This window comes from Mesocricetus auratus, unplaced genomic scaffold (assembly GCF_017639785.1).
Source record: "Mesocricetus auratus isolate SY011 unplaced genomic scaffold, BCM_Maur_2.0 Super-Scaffold_100676, whole genome shotgun sequence".
Taxonomy (NCBI): domain Eukaryota; kingdom Metazoa; phylum Chordata; class Mammalia; order Rodentia; family Cricetidae; genus Mesocricetus; species Mesocricetus auratus.
Window position 1 is genome coordinate 168,717,929 of NW_024429266.1, and position 17,942 is coordinate 168,735,870.

The 17,942-nt window shown below is 41.9% G+C and overlaps 1 protein-coding gene across 1 annotated transcript in view; it reads right to left on the minus strand.

Moving 5' to 3' along the window:
* Positions 1–1,573, minus strand: part of Sumf1 (sulfatase modifying factor 1) — a 78,325-nt gene extending 76,752 nt beyond the window's left edge. Inside the window, exon 1 of the mRNA XM_040737966.1 lies at positions 1,287–1,573. Coding sequence (XP_040593900.1) covers positions 1,287–1,550 — 264 coding nt within the window. The 5' untranslated portion in view covers positions 1,551–1,573. The remainder of the gene's footprint in view (positions 1–1,286) is intronic.
* Positions 1,574–17,942: the final 16,369 nt, after the last annotated feature.

Genomic DNA, 17,942 nt, shown 5'->3' on the forward strand with positions numbered 1-17,942 from the left:
AGGGAATGGCATCCAGATTTCATCCAGCACTGAGATTTGATTCATAAAGTTTCAGGTGCCTCACCTATGAACTAGAACATAACACACTGCCCAGGATTCTTGGGAGGGCGGATACGGTGGAAGTATATGTTTAAAAGTCCCTGATAGCTTTTGCCTCACAAAGTAGCTTTTCAATATTGTCCATACCAAAAAGGACAAAACATCACCTAAGGGATTCTTACAGAATGCCTAAAATAGGTTAGGCATTGGGGGAGGGTAGTCCATGGAGAAACAGGTCTACACCTGTTTCCATCACCAAGTAGGTAACAGGAAAACAACACTACTGTAAGTAAAATAAACAAGCTGCCATTGGGCACAACACACCCCCAAATGATATGGGCATTTCTAGAACAGGGAAAAGTAGTCATAGCTCTAAGTGCCACCATCTCCACAGCTTAGCTGAAAGGGAAGTCTGCATTTTTAGCTGTTGCAGTACCAGCTACCACTGTGAAAGATCAGGCAAGACCCACAGGGGATCTTACCCCCTCACCAAGTCCTGAACATTCGTGCCAATTAACATGGAGGAAAGAAAAGATAGTTGGGAAACAAGATGGACTATATAGGAATACAAAAGAGGGGGTGTTATTCTGAGGACCTGAGGTGAATTCCCGTAAGTTTATGCCACAAAGGCAAACACAGAAAAGCAGGTAGGAGGTAGAATGAAGAACTATTTCCTGATTCACTGTTTTCATCTGTATATGACAACATCTAGCACACCTAGGCACTGTGCAAAAGACATAAATAAAAGCAATAAAGTAAGTACAATTTGCTTGATCCTTCCTTGAGCTCAAAGTGCCAAGCACACAGGATAATGTCATAAGTCTGCAGTCTGCCCTTATCAAGCAGATACCACTGAAATAGACTGCAAATGAGTTCAAGGCAGTGATGGAGACTCAGTCTCCACAGGTACTAAAACGACAACTGAGAACTTAAATCCGAATCAATTCGACTTTAAATTCCTAGTTCTTCATCAGGACAGCAGGATGGAGGGAAGAGGTGAGCAACAAAATGTTTAAAAAGAAAATGGACAACACTCTTCAAGCTAAACTCTTAAGCTTCAGTAATAAACACAGTCACAAAACCCGGTGGGGAGGAGCAGGAAGGGGGGGGTCTCCCATCAAATAGGATCTTCATCTGAGCGACTTTGGGGTGTAGTTATACCCTTTGCAGGCCTTACTAATCACCCCTAGCCTGGTTCATTCCGGAGTCCTGCGGCACCCACACTCCCCGAAGAATAGATGGCGCACCTTGGTGAGCGCGAGCGGCCGCGGGCCCGAGGCCAGGCCCGGGGCGTTCGCCTCCCGGGAGTAACGCTGCGCGGCCGCAGAGCTGCCATGGGCCCCGGGCCTCTGAGGCGTTCCGCAGCCGCACGAACCCGCGAGGGTCGCCGTGCCGTCCCCGGCCCCGGTCTCTTCGCTCCCTGCTGCCCCGAACGCCAGCACCAGCAGCCAGAAGACACGAGTCAATCCAGTACAGCAACCGAGAGCTGGCCCTTGCACGGGCGCAGCCATGTTGTTCTACAAATCATGTGATCCCGATGGTCACGTGACCTGCCTGGCGGCAAGCGGTGGTTTTAGCTGAGTTAAGGAACAGTCTGAAGATGTTCCCAGGTAGTTGATCTGAACTCTCTAGCTAATGTTAAAAGTATGCAAAACACAACAAAACGCTATAATATTCAAGGCCTTCCACGGACAATGCACCTTCTCTAGTCTTGTGATTAAAAAATAGTGCTCATAATCCATTCAGCATTTTCTAAGCACCACTAATACATTAAATAGGCACTAAATTAAAAACAAACAAAACACTTGTTTAATCTCATAGTGATTCTGAAATATTGGGTTGACAGTTAAGTAACCTACTCAAATCACTTTAAAAAACAGAATCTAAATCCAAGGAATTTAGCTGGAAACCCTGAATTTTAGCCATTACAAGCAATTCAGTAAATGGACCCTTAAAAGGAAAATGAACATGTGGGGGACAGTACACCAGTGAGCAGAGTTAGGGATCTAGACTATGGGATGTGGACAGTGCTTCTCCAAGTTTGGAACATGCCAACAGCAGAGCATCCCCTGGTAACTTACTAGAAATGCGACACTTTATCAGAATCTATGAGAAAAGGGCAAAACAATCAGTAGGCTCTGGAGAGGTGGGGGTGCCTGCCAAGGCCAGAAGAGGACATCAGGTGTTCTGCCCTATCACTCTCTGAGACAGTGTCTTTACTGAACTTGGAGCTAAACAGGAAACCCAGGTAATAGTTATCCAGTCTCTATATCTTCTCAAAGCAATGGAGTCTCAGATTTGGGAAGGGCCCAGATTTCTAGCACACATGGGACACTGCCCAACTCCACCTCTCCTCTGCATATTTTGAAGATACTATGTATGCCCTGACTAACCTGGAACTTACTGTGTAGACAAGCTGAACTCAAACTTTCTGAAATCCGTATTCATCTTCCTCCAAACTGATGAGATTACAGTGGTACACTACTCACCATGCCCAGGTGAACCATGTGTCTTAACTAGTTCTTTAATATTCTGGTGCATTTTGAAGATATCATGGGGTTTTGTTGTTTGTTTTGACAAAGCTATGTGACTATGAACTCCTGATCCTGCTGCCTCAGCCTGCAGGGCTAGTATTACATACCTGTGTAACCATAGCTTATTAAAGTTTAGAAGTGATTTTTCTACAGTTCCGTCAGTAAGTAGATTGCAAGATAAAAACAAAAGTAAGATGAAACAAGGAATCTACAGATAAAAATAGAAACAACATTCTGGCCAGCGTTGTTTTGATTTGCATTTCCCTGATGGCTAAAGATGTTGAACACTTTCTTAAGTATCTTTCAGCCATTTTATATTCTTCTATTCAGAATTCTCTATTCAATTCTGAACCCCACTTTTTAATTGGATTGTTTGGTGTTTTGGTGACTAACTTCTTGAGTTCTTTGTATAATTTAGAAATCAGATGTGGGGTTGGTGAATATCTTTTCCCATTTGTGAGTTGCCATTTTGTCTTGTTGACTGTGTCCTTTGCCTTACAGAAGCTTTTCTGTTTCAGGAGGTCCCAGTTATTAATTGTCTGTCTCAGTGTCTGTGCTAGTAGTTATGTCCATGAAGTGATCTCCTGTACAAATTCATTCAATTCATTCTAGGGTACCTCCCACTTTCTCTTCTGAGAGGTTCAGTGTGGCTGGATTTATGTTGATGTCTTTGATCCATTTGGACTTATGTTTTGTGCATAGTGATAGATAAGGATCTATCTGTAGTCTTCTACTTGTCAACATCCAATTATGCCAGTACCATTTGTTGAAGATGCTTTCTTTTTTCCACTGTATAATGTTAGTTTCTTTGTCAAAAACCAGGTGTTCATAGGTATGTGGGTTAATATCCAGATCTTCAATTGGATTCCATTGGTCTACCTGTCTATTTTTATGCCAAAACCAAGTTGTTTTCAGAACTATAGCTCTATAATAGAGCTTGAAGTCAGGTATGGTGATGCCTTCTGAAGTTCCTTTATTGTACAGGGTTGTTTCTCAGGAGAATGGGAATCAGTCTACCTCAACATCTAGCAATTCTACTCTTGGGTATATACACAAAGGATGCACATTCATACAACAAGAACATATTTTCAGCTATGTTCATAGCAACATTGTTTGTAATAGCCAGAACCTAAAAACAACATAGATGTCCCTCAACCAAGAATGAATAGAGAAAATGTGGTACATTTACACAATGAGGTATTACTCAGTGGAAAGAAAACAATGAAATCTTGAAATTTGAAGGCAAATGGATGGAACTGGAAGAAACCATCCTAAGTGAGGTAACCCAGTCACAGAAAGACAAACATGGTATGTACTCGCTCATATATGAATATTAGAGAAAGAGCAAAAAGTACCAGTCTACAATCCACACCACCAAAGAAACTAGGAAACAAGGAGTGTCCCAAGGGAAGAACACATGGTCCCTGGAAGAAGAAGGCAACAAGAACTCCTGAGCAAATTGGGAGCATGGGTAGAGAGGGGATGGAAGTAGGAAAAAGAGAAGGGGAGAACAAGAGGGGGGAGAACAAGAGGGATCAGGAAGACTGAGACAGGGGAAGAATAGAGGAGAGCAAGAAAAAGAGATACCTTAATAGAGGGAGCCAGTACCAGTTTAAAGAGAAATTTGGCACTAGGGAAATGTTCAGAGATCCACAAAGATGACCCCCAACTAAGAATCTAGGGAGTAGTGGAGAGGCCACCTTTGATGCCCTTCTACTATAATGAGATTGATGACTACCTTAAATAATATCATAGAGCCTTCATCCAGTAGCTGATGGAAGTAGAAGCAGGCTCTCACAGTTAAGTACTAAGCCATACTCCTGGAGTCGTAGAGAGGAAGGAGGGATGAGCAAAGGAGTCAAAACCATGCTGGAGAAACCTACAGATACAAATGACCTGACCTAGTGAGAGCATAAGGACTCCAGTCATAATTCTGGGGGGAGCAGCATTGGGCCGAACCAAGCCCTCTGAATGTGGGTGCCAGTTAGGAGGCCTGGGCAGTCTATGGGACCTCTAACAGTGGAACCAATATTTATCCCTAGTGCATAAATGGACTTTGGGAGCCCATTCCCTATGGAGGGATACTATTTCAGCCCAGATACATAGAGGAGAGCCTAGGCCCTCCCTCATATGATATGACAGACTTTGATGATCCCCCATGGAAGGCCTCACTATTCTTGGGGAGCAGGTGGTAGGGGGCTGGTAGGGGGCATAGGAGGATGGGAGGGGGGAGGCAATGGGGGATTGATATGTAAAATTATTGTATGTAAATTAAAAAAGGATAGATACAGTCTGACATGATGGAGCTGCCCTTGTTATAAGATATCCTGAAGGTTGATGCCAAAGTCAGTGAAGCCCAAGAGCTTGAGACCAAGCTGAGGAAAACCCCAAAGATAAAGTATAGTTGGGAATCACACTTGGGTCCTCTAGCACAGTAACAAGTGCTCTTAATCACTGGGCAATCTCTCCAGCCCCTGCTTTTGGATTGTTAGCAATAATAATTGAATTTGTGATTCTTTGGGTTTTTACTGTTCTTTATTTAAAAAGAATTAGTTTTTGAGAGATAAAAAGATGTGCAGTAGCTTGTGTTATCTGAAGAGCCCCTGGCATTAGGACAAGGATCTATCCCTGGTGCATGAGCTAGCTTGTTAGAACACATTTCCTATGAAGAGGTGCCATGTTCAATCTTAACACAGAGGTAAGGGGCTTGACCATGCCCCAACTTAATGTGCCAAACTCTGTTGACTCCCCATGGGAGCCCTTAACTGTTGGGAGGGGTGGATGGGGAAGAGTGAACTGGGGGGAAGCAAGGAGGATGAAAAGAGGAGTTGGAGGGAGAACTTTGATTGGAATGTAAAATGAATTTTTTAAAAATAATAATAAATAAGTAAATATTTTTTACTAAGATCACTGTCTGCACTTCCAATGGATTCAGATTCAGTTTCCTACATCCACATGGCAACTTGCAGCCATCCATACTCCAGTTCCAAAGGACCCAGGGCCTCTGAAGGTACCACAAGTGCATGCAATGCACTTTATAGCAATGCAGACAAAGCTCTCATGCATATGAAATAAAGTTTTTTTAAATAATTATTTTCCTGATTAACACATATATAAACACTGTGTGTGTGATACTGGGGACTTGGTTCGTAACACACCCCCCCCAAAAGTCACATAAGACAAGATGGGTCAGTTGATAACTGTGGTAACTAATTGATAAGTATTTGAGCACATACTGAATTACTCTGACATATTTAAAAATTTTTAATATAAAGCCATTTCCTCCTGTTTTAGAGAAGTTTGACAAAAGCTTCCTTATATTTTTTTCTTTGATATAACAAACACTTGGCAAGAAACCTATTACTATTCCCATATTTTTAATTGGTGAGGCTAAAAGGTCACAGGACCAACCAAAGCTATTTGTGTATACTCTACATAGTATATATTCCAAAGCAAGGATAATCTTTGTTTTTTCCTTTCAAAAGGTCAGTGTTGGCATGTGCTTGTGACTCAAAGACCTCCTTTGATTCATGCTTTGGGCTTCTGTTGCTGTGAAGAAACACCATGACTGAAATCATCTTGAGGAGGAAAGGGTTTATTTCAGCTTGTCACAGTCCATTTCTGAGGACAGTAAGGACGGGAACTCAAACAGGGCAGGAACTTGGAAGGAGGAACTGTGGCAGAGGTTGTAATGGAGTGTGGCTCACTGGCTTGCTCCCTCATGCTAAGCTTAGCACATGGCGCTGGCAGCTGGCTCTGCCCACAAGCAGCAGCCAGTAGCCATGTTTCCGCACATCTCCAAGCCTATCTAAGAGACGGCAGTCAGCCACATTTGACTCTGACTTCTGAACTTCTTAAAGCTTTCTCATGCCTTATATGGATATTTGTGCCAGACATTTGGCTTTTCTTTGGGCTACCAGCTCACAAAAATGACACAGACTTATTATTAATTATGAAACTTCAGCCTATTGCTTAGACTTAACCCACTAGCTCTTATAACTTAAATTAACCCATATCTTGGAATATACATTCTTTTATGTGGCTCGGTTACTTTTACTCTGTACTGCCCACACTGCTTCCTCTTCATCTCCTGCCACTCTGCCCTTCTTCCCAGCATCCCTTGTGCCTGGAAATCCTACCTAGCTACTGGCCATTTAGCTTCTTATTAAACCAATCACAGTGACGCATCTTCACACAGTGTAAAAGAATATCCCACAGCATAAGCCCTACCTTTCTCTTCATGTTTCAGTCAATGGCTGGGGCTTCCCATGAAGAGGACTAGTCACTGCTTTTAATTTGAGCACTGAAAGATGACTGAATACTTTGCAATGCATGCTCTCTTAAAGGCTCACTTCAGTACACACTCCTGCTGACTGCCACACAGAACCAACAACATTCTGGCGTATCTTCCTGCAAGTTTTCCTTTTGCTCACCGTGTTTCAGCCATGATCTTCTTGGTGCTCACAGGACACATCAAATGCAGAGCGACTGCTGAATCTTGATATGTTCTATCCTTCCCGCCTGGATGTTTTAACCTTCTTGTGGTTGGTGCCTTCTTGACCATCATGCCTCTGCACAAAGTACCAGGTTCAGGGAGGTCATCTTTGACCCTCAAATATCATTCCACTTTCTGCTCCATTACAACCCCTCCCCCACTCTCTTCATAGACTTGTCACTTCCTGGAAGGAGGGTGTTTACTTTTCCCATTCTCTATGGAGACAGAATTCCTTAGTAATCAATACTGTATTCTTAATGACTTAAAAACTTGATATGTGTTCTACTTTGCTTTTCTGCTGCGGTGATAAATACCACAACTAAAGCAAACTTTGGGAAGGAGAGGGCCTATTTGGATTACACTTCTAGGTCACAGGCCATCATTAAGGAAGTCAAAGCAGAAACTCAAGCAGGAACTGAAGCAGAAACCATGGAAGAATGCTGCTTATTGGATCACTCTTTAGCTTGCTCAGCTAAACTTTCTCATATAGCTTAGGACCACCTGCCTAAAGATGGTGGTGCCCACAGTGGACAGGATCCTCCCATATCAGTCATCAATCAAAACAATGTCTCACAGATACAGACACAGGCCAATCTGATTAAGGAAAAATTTTAGGTCCCTTCCCAGGTGAATCTAGAATGTATCAAGTTGACATTAAAAATAAATAAATCAAAACAATGTATATAAGTATTAAGCAAACATATATGTATATCCAACAATCTAAACCTTCTTCACTATTACAGGAACAGTATACAGAGGATAACAGGAAGACACTCTTGTCTATGTGGAACTGTCATTAAGTTCTGGAAATATCTGAAATACTTAGAGAGCATTATTTGATACAAAAATAGCTGAAGATTATCAGCTATGGTTATTACTGTCATAAATTTATTTTATACCAAAAACAAGTATTTCAATTTACTTAAACAGGATATTTTTCTCAATATCATGAAGAAAAGAGAGATAGATGTAGCCAGAGTTTCTGTTCTGCCAAGTCCCACCACCCTTCAGCCCCAAATAAACACACAGCTGCTTATATTAACTATAAACTGTTTGGTCGATGGCTCGGGCTTCTTGTTGACTAGTTCTCTCTTAATTATTAATTATTAATCCATTTCTATCAAACTATGTATAGCCATGAGGCTGTGGCTTACTGTAATACCCCACCCCTCTACCTGACCACCTGTATGTTCTCTCTCTCTCTCTCTCTCTCTCTCTCTCTCTCTCTTTTGTTGTTTATTGTTTATCTTGTTTACTCTGTCAATCTCAGTTTGTATTGCCCAACCACTCCTCAGATCCATCCTGATGTGTGTTCATAAACTGGTCACCGCACTGCTAAATAACGTTGACTCTACCAGCAACCATCAAATGCCAATAGTGCCTCAGTGAGGGGGACTTTGTGCTCAACTTCCTTCTTATGCTGGAACTTTGTCTGACTTGAGCTTGCACATGTCTTCTGCATGCTGGGGTATCATCTTCACAACTGCCCTGTTGCACCTAGAAAGCACTGTTTCCTTTAATTCATTCCCCACCTCTGGCTCTTATAATCTTTGCACCCTCATCTTCCATAAAGATCCGAGTGATTAAGGGAAGGCTTTGATACAGACCTCATATTTGGAGATAAACACCTTAAAGTCTTTTACTCTATGCACATTGATCAGTTGTGAATCACTTTGTTAACTGGAATCTACTACAAGAAGCTTCTCCAGTGAGAGTTGGAAGACACATGATCTATGGGTAAAATAATAATTCATTAGGTATCATTTTAATATTGTATTCATTCAGTAAAATGATAATAGAAAGTTTTCCCTAGGGTGTATGAACTATCTAGCTACTGGTTCTTGGCCTTGTTGACAGTGCTAGATATGGATTTCATTTAATGGAACATGCTTTAAATCCAAACAGAAAGTTGTTGGTTAGTCCCAAAACATTTATGCCACTATTGCATGAATGGGCATATCTTGCTAGGCAGGTTGTTATTATTAGCTCATAACGTTCAGAGTTTGGTGAGATTTTTTCTCTCTCCACTAGTGTGCACAATACCTTCCAATGCTATAGAACTAGCCTGTAAAGAATAACCTTCCAGATAATGTAAACGGAGAGTAAAATATATTCATAGTTTACAGAAGGATTGTCCCACAGCAAATTAATGCCTCTATGCTTATAACTCAATAAATAAAAGATGTCTTCAGTACTATGATCTTAGCATTAATTTCTAGAGGATAACAAAGATCAATGGCAATATCTGGCCATCTTTGGAGATCCATGGGACTCTATTAGACAACAACCCAGAGAGAAGTAACCCATTTCTGGTACTGGGAGTTTTGTCTGATAATTTGTTAGGACATGTTTTATACTAGTAGGTTTTTACATGGGGTTTTTTTAAAGGCCTTCAATGTAGGCCTTCAGTGTCCTTTCTTCTTTCTTATCCCCTACATCTCATTCCAGTTAATCCTTCCTGTTCCATTACTCCCCTCCCCCACTTTATAATCTATATCCTACAGGACTCATTTAATTTTTGAGACTTCGTCTCATTATATAGCTTTCTTATATACCACTGTGTAGCCCAGGAAGTCCTGCAACTCCTAACACTTCTGCCTCAGTCTATAAAATGCTGACCAATGAGAGCAAATTAATAAGCCAAGATAAAGAGACAGAGATTCTGTTACTTGGAACAGTTATATTTCAGGTCAGAGGGCATGGTTAGGTGCTAGGATGCTTGCCCAAGATGTTCAAGGCCCTAGGTTCAGTCCTCAACACCACAAGCAAAAGAGAATGCTTTGCACAGGTGTGAAGAACAGAACTTTGAGCAGGGCCTGGTTTAGAGTGTGCTAGTTCCAGAGATCTTCACTGAAGGTTCTCTTCAGCCCCACATGGTGACTTCCCTGCTTCATTCCCCACTCCACCATGCTCTGTGTCTTCTCTTCCTGGTAGCTCGCTTTCTTCAACTTCCCCTTCTTCTACATTAAAAATGTATTTAATGTCGTAGCTTCTACTTGCAGTTCCTGTTTCGAACACGTTCATGACCTTCTGTGGCCCCCCTCAGCCTCTACTTCTTTAAGCCCAGTGACACTCAGGGTATCACTTTCCCTATTTAGCCACTGCTAAGGGGAAGCCTGGTTTGCTGCTCTTCCTCACACCACAACACACCATAAGCCCAAAGGGGAGTCTGTGCTTTGGCTGCACTTGAGTGGGAAAGCCATCTCTGGGCCAGTCTGCTGTAATTAGGTCAACAGAACACATAGTCTGCATTAGAATCACTTAGAGATTGTTTGAAAGCATTGGTCTGTAAATCTGAAGTGGGTCCCAAGAAGTCACATTTCTCACAAGTTCTCCTGTGCCACCCCTTTAATAGAACTGGCTTGTAGTGCTAGTCCCCAGAGCCTGTGCCGGGAAAGGCAATTTTTTTTTGGTTTTTACGAGGCAGGGTTTCTCTGTATTGTTTTGGAGGCTATTGGTCCAGCCCAGCCTTGAACTCACAGAGATCCGCCTGCCTCTGCCTCCCGAGTGCTGGGATTAAAGGCATACGCCACCACCGCCCGGCTGGGAAAGGCATTTTTAATCTTTATATTTTTGGAGACATGGCAGACACATAAGTGACAACTCCAATACACCCTAGAATTATCCTTGTATTAGCTTCCCATCTCTTTGTCTTCCTGGTGTTTCTGGACAGTAGAGATTGAAGAGAAAAATGAGAACCAGGATGGTACCAAAAGAAACAAAGAGCAAGGAAGAGATGTTTTCTGTGCCATTGGAAAAGGAGAGAGGCTACTTGCATAAGAAATCATCACAGTGGCTCTCTTTTTTTTAATGTATTTGATGTGATTATTTTTTTTAATTTAAGTTAGAAACAAGCTTGTTTCACATGTCAATCCCAGCTCTCTTTTCCTCCCCTCCTCTCCTGCCCTCCCCACCAGGTCCCCAGTCTCCCACCCAATCTCCACTCAGATCCCCAGAGAGAGTGAGGCCCTCCATTGTGGATCTCCAGTGACTGTCATTTCATTAAGGGCAGGGCCTAGGCCCTCCCCTAAGAGTCCCAGCTGAGAGAGCATCCCATGTTGTGGCATGGACACTCAAAGTCTATTTATATGCCAGGGATAAATGCTGCCCAAGGCCCCATAGATTACCTAGGCTTGCTCATTGAAACCCACCTTCAGGGGGGTCTGGGTCAGTCCCATGCTTTCCACACATAAATCTGGGGTTCAAGAGCTCCCCCTTGTTAGGTCAACTGTTTCTATGGGTTAAACCAGCCCAAACTTAACTCCTTTGCCCATCAGTTCTCTCTTTCTGACACTAGATTCCAAGAGTTCAGTTCAGTGTTTGTCTTTGTGTATCTGCCTCTGCTTTCATCAGTTTCTGGATGAAGGTTCTGTTTCCCAGACTCTCTGGCAGTGGGATTGTATGTTGGCACTCCCCTGATTCATGTCTAAAATCCATAAATGAGTGAGGACATACCATGTTTGTCTTTTTGTGACTGGGTTACCTCACTCAGGATGGTTTCTTCTAGTGCCATCCATTTGCCTGAAAATTTCAAGATTCCATTGTGTACTTCATTGTGTAAATGTACCACATTTTCTCTATCCACTCTTCAGTTGAGGGGCATCTAGATTGCTTCCAGGTTCTGGCTATTACAAATAATGCTGCTATGAACATAGTGGAAATGACATCCTTGTTGTATGAATGTGCATCTTTTGGGTATATGCCTAAGAGTGGAATTGCTGGGTCTTGTGGTAGACTGATTTCCATTTTCCTGAAGAATCTCCATGCTGATTTCCAAAGTGGCTGTACAAGTGGGCACTCCCACCAGCAGTGGAGGAGTGTTCCCCTTTCTCCACATCTTCTCCAGCATAAACTGTTGGTGGGGTTTTTGATTTTAGCCATTCTGACAGGAGTGAGATGATATCTCAGAGTTGTTTTGATTTGCATTTCACGGATGGCTAGGGATGTTGACGACTTTCTTAAGTGTCTCTCAGCCATTTTAGACTCCTCTATTGAGAATTCTCTATTTAGTTATGTACCCCACTTTTTGATTGGATCCTTTGGTGTTTTGGAGACTTGCTTCTTGAGTTCTTTGTAAATTTTGGAGATCAGTCCTCTGTCAGATGTGGGGTTAGTGAATATCTTTTCCCAACCTGTGGGTTGCCTTTTTGTCTTGCTGACTGTGTCCTTTGCCTTACAGACGCTTCTCAGTTTCTGGAGGTCCAATTTATTAATTGTCGATCTTAGTGTCTGTGCTACTGGAGTTATGGTCAGGAAGCAGTCTTCTGTACTAATTCGTTCAATGGTGCCTCCCACTTTCTTTTCTAACAGGTTCAGTGTGGCTGGATTTATGTTGATGTCTTTGACCTATTTGGACTTAAGTTTTGTGCATGGCAATAGACATGGATCTATCTGTAGTCTTCTACATGTCAGCCTCTAGACATGCCAGCAACATTTGTTGAAGATGCTTTCTTTTTTCCATTGTATAATTTTAGCTTCCTTGTCAAAGATCGGGTGTTCATACATGTATAGGTTAATGTTGGGGTGTTCAATTTGACTCCATTTTTCTACCTGTCTATTTTTGTGCCAATACCAACCTGTTTTCAGGACTATAGCTCTGTAATAGAGCTTGAAGTCAGGGATGGTGATGCCTCCAGATGTTGCCTTGTTGAACAGGGTTGTTTTGGCTATCCTGGGTCTTTTGTTTTTCCATATAAATTTGATTATTGTTATTTCAAGGTCTGTGAAGAATTGTGCTGGGATTTTATTGGGGATTGTGTTAAATCTGTATATTGCTTTCGATAAGATTGCCATTTTTACTATGTTGATTCTAACTATCCAAGAGCATTGGAAATCTTTCCATCTTCTGGTGTCTCTTTAATTTCTTTCTTTAAAGACTCAAAGTTCTTGCAATACAGGTCTATCAATTGTTTGGTTAGCATTACCCTAAGATATTTTATGTTGTTTGTGGCTATTGTAAAGGGTGATGTTTCTCTGATTTCTTTCTCAGCCCTTTTATCATCTGTATATAGTAGGGCTACTGATTTTCTTGAGTTGATCTTGTATCCTGCCACTTTGCTGAAAATATTTATCAGCTGTAGGAGTCCCCTGGTAGAGGTTTTTGGGTCACTTATGTAAACTATCATATTATCTGCAAATAGTGAAAGTTTGACCTCTTCCTTTCCAATTTGTATCCCTTTGATGTACTTTTGTTGTTGTATTGCTCTAGCTAGAACTTCAAGTACAATACTGAAGAGTATGGAGAGAGTAGACAGCCTTGTCTTGTTCCTGATCTTAGAGGAATCGCATTGAGTTTCTCTCCATTTCGTTTGATGTTGGCTGTTGGTTTGCTGTATATAGGCTTTTATTATGTTGAGGTAAGTTCTTGTTATCCCATATCTCTCCAAGACCTTTATCATGAAAGGATGTTGGATTTTGTCAAAGGCTTTTTCAGCATCCAGTGAGATGATAATGTGATTTTTGTTTCTAAGCTTGTTTATATGGTGGATTACATTGATGGATTTTCATATGTTGAACCAACCCTGCATGCCTGGGATGCACGGTGACTCTCTTTTAGTTTTGATAAGAATGTGGCCTCACTCTTTTTAGGAGTGAGTGCTCAATAAGGAAGAGACAGCAGTTTGACTATTGGTACCCATTTATTTAGGAAATGAAATGTCAAGATACACTTATGAAAGCCATGCATCAGCCAAGGAAATTTCCCAGTACACCGTGGGAGCATCTTTTAGAGTTGCTATTGTACATCACCTCCCCAAGCTCAGCCAATTCCAAACATAAAGCAAACTCCCAGCTGTTACAGTTTTCTTTGATTTACTTCAGTATGCAGCTACAGCTTGAAGGCTCCCAGCTTGCTTACTTTGTGGAACAGAAAGAGATGGAGGCAAAGATCAGATTTAGATTGATCTTTAACTAGTTTACTAGTTAAACTTGTGTAAGTCTGTTTCCTGCCTTTGCCTGCTTCTTTGTGCTGCTTTATGGAGGAGATCAAATATACAAGTATAAGGAGAGAAATAAACACTAGCTGAGGCAGGCTTAGCGATGCAAACCCATAATCCCATTGATTAATTCCTGCTTTGGGAAGTGGAACTGTAAGGAGGAGGAGGAGGATCAGAGCTCAAAGTCATCCCCAGTTATATAATAAGCTTAAAGACATCCTGGGATACATGAGATCTGCCTTAGGTTTTTGTTGCTGTGAAAACACAACACAGCAATCACAGCTTGGGGAGGAAATGGTTTATGTGGTTCACACTTCACAGGCACAGTCCATCATGAGTGGAAGTCAGGAAAGAATTTCAAGACAGGAACCTGGAGGCAGGAACTGAAGTAGAGGCCATGGAGGAATAAGGCTTACTAGTTTGCTCCCCTGGTGTGCTCAGCCTAGCCTGGTGAAGGTATTTTCTCAGTGGAGGTCCTTCTTCCCCGATGACTATCACTTGTGTCAAGTTGACAGAACAAAAACAAAACAAACACCTAACCAAGACAAGACCTTATGCCAAATAAGCCGGGTGGGGTGGGTGCTAGTGAGATAGATGGTTCAGCAGTTAAAAGCAAGTACTACTTTTCAAGAGGACCCAAGTTCAGTTCCTAGACCCCCTGGAGTGGCTCACAATCACTGTAACACCAGTTCCCAGGAAATCTAGCACCCTCTTGTGGTCTCATCGGACACTGCATTTGCATTCATATTCCTCAAGAATTTGTGAGCTATCTCAGGTAATCATTCATGCTATGAATACCTATGCTTTGCTAGGACTCCTTTCTTTTCCTCTCAAAACTTGTTTTTAAGATAGACTTTGTGGTGGTTTGAATAAAAATGGACCCCATGGGCTCATAGATTTGAATACTTAAGTCACCAGGGACCGACACTATCTGAAATGTTTATAGGGATTAGGGGTGTTTCCTTGTTGGAGGAAGTGTGTCACTGGGGGTGGGCTTTGAGGTTGCAGAGGCCTATGGCAAGTCCAGAGTCTCTCTCTTTCTCTCTCTGTCTGCCTGCAGATCAGGATATAGTTCTCAGCTACTGCTCCAGTGCCATGGATGCTGCCATGCTCACCATTATGATGAAAATAGACTAATCCTCTGAAACTGTAAATGTTTTATTTCATAAGAGTTCCTTTGGTCAGGATGTCTCTTCACAGCACAGAGAAATACAGAATTTATTTTAGTAATTCATCTAATAAAAAGGAAAAATGGCTTTCTATATTTCTCTTGTTGGCAAAGGTTATGTGAACTCAGTTTTTTTTTCTTGCTATGATGCCTTGTAATTTGTAAATATAGTTCCCCAAGTAAAAAGTTGCCTACAAGAAACGATTCTGGCAAGCAGTGCAATGCTGGGGGTGTCTACATTCTAGTTTCTAGAGCCTGTAAGTGTGAGGCAAAAGGGCATCTGCAGATGTGCTTTAGTTAAATGCCTGCAGCAAAGGCATTAAGTTGGATTCTCTAATATTATAGCAAGTGTCTAAGCTGTATCCAGAGAGATAAATACAATGGAAGAATAGTCAATGGCATACAACATTGTTCGTTTTGAAAAGACCCAACAGCCAAAGAATGTAGCTTTTAAAATCTGGAAATGGCAAAACAAAATCTAAAAAAAAAAAGCAAGATTCTGTTCAAGAATGCCTGAAAGAAACAGCCTTGCTAAAGCTTTGAATTCATCCTAATGAAACCCATGTTGGACTTCTGTCCTGTGGAACTGTAAAATAACACCTTGGTATTGTGAATGCTACTGGGTATGTGATCCTTTGTACAACAAGGAGAAATTAGGCCAAATTTACATTTCAGTTCTAGCATCTTACAAGGTGAGGATTGAATTCACAGGCAAAGAGGCTGGCAAGCACACCGTTCACAATTTTCACTGCATCGTTGGAAGACTGAGGCAACTTAAAAATATTGGGAGGGTCTCTCTCTCTCTCTACTCTCCTTCCCATCTCCAAACCTGTGAGAGTGATCTTGCATGGGGTGCTAGTGGTAGCAACCATCTAGGGACCATATAGAGAGCCTGAGCTCAGACACCAGTTATTTAGGGGGAATTTACAAGAATGTCAACTGCCCAGTTACTGAAAACTTTGGGTGAGGGTCTCATAAACCTGGGATATCTCAGGCATCTTGTTGAGAAACAGAAAGGGGTTGGTGGAAGTTTCTGTCCCACAAGTCATTCCAAAAATAAATACACAGAGGCTTAATATTAGTTATAAATGTTCAACCCAAACCTCAGGCTTATTACTAGCTAGCTCTTACAATTTAAATTAATACATTTCTATTAATCTACATTCTGCCATGTGACTTTTGCCTCTATCTCATTTTGCATGTCTGTCTTGTTCTGAATCTGACTGACAACTCCTCTGACTCAGCCCTTCTTCAGCAAAGCATCCCTAGTTTAGTTGTCCTGCCTATACTTTCTGCCTGGCTACTGGCCAGTCAGCTTTTTATTAAACCAATTCAAGTGACAAATCTTTACAGTATACAAAAGGATTATTCCACAGCAGACAGCCACAGGCTCTCCCCAGTCCCTGGCCAAGCAACACAAACTTCTGGAGTCGTTTCCCAGGTGGCCTTCATAGTTTCCTAATCACAAGTGTGTTGCCTCTGTACGCAGAAAGCAAAGCACAGAGTCTTCAGTGTTCACATCCATCAGAGGTACCCACAGAGCTGGTTAAAACAAAGATTGTTTCCCACCTGCTGCCGCTGGCCTGGAACTTCCAATTCCATCCATCTGATGTGCAGTTGAGAATTTGCATTTCTAGCAATTTCCTGGGTAACAGGCAATGCTGCTGCTGCTGAGCTGAGGGCAACACTTCGAGAAGCCAGGGTAATCCTTAGGAGTCAAGCCATCCTCACTACTTCCAACTGAATGATCTTAAGCAATTTCCCTTAACTTTAGAAATTAAGTTCTTCATCTACCAAATAGGGTAATAAAACCCATCTCTGAGGATGGTGACACGGTTCAGCAAGGTGGTCTACGTGAAGCGCCTAGCAAACTGTGAGACCTTAATAAATGGTTTCTATGGCCGGCTAGATGGCTCAGATGGAAAAGGTACATACTGTGAAAGCATGATAGTCTGGAACCCATATAACAGTGGAAGGCAGAACCAACTCCACAAAGTTGTTCTCTGGCCCTTTACTTACCTGCTATGGAATGTGCACGCGTGCAGGAGCACACCCACCCACACACATACACCCACAGCCACAGCCACACCCACAGCCACACCCACACACTAAATTTAAAATAAATGCTCCCTAGTGTAATGTATTGATATGATTAATGAAAAATTACTTAGTTTAAAAATTACTTAGTGCCTCAGATGTACCTCCATCAGGCATGCCAAAGGCAGACAGTAAATGTACCCTCCTTGGTCCTCTCCTCCCCACAAGTCCAGATGCTCGGCCAGCCTTAGATTATCACTTAACTTTCCCCAAGAAGACTCCCAGACGAAAGGGTCTGAAGAAAATGCTTCAAACACACTACTGAATGAAGAGGAAACACAAAGTTTTCATGTAGTTTGTGAAAATCTGTCCAACAATAGAAAGAGGAAACTCATTTGGCGTGTGATGCAATGGTTACAGAAATGAACAAAAGTCAATTGGGCCAGGAGCAAATTATTCTGAACATAATTGCAGAGAAGAAAAAGGAACTGGGTCACACTCCTTTGGGAAATCTAACAAAAAAAATCCAGGTTTGTGTTCTTTTTTTTTTTTTTTTGTTCCTTCCTGTTCTAGAATAAATAATTGATATCACCACCACGTGAACAAAAAAGAAGCCACCACTGGGAAGACTCCATTTTCTTGTGACTGTGAGGAATTGTTTGCCTGGGTCACAGTGACAGAGTAGGTTAGGTCACCAGGAAAGTAAAATGTTCCTGTGATTCTTCATGGAAAGT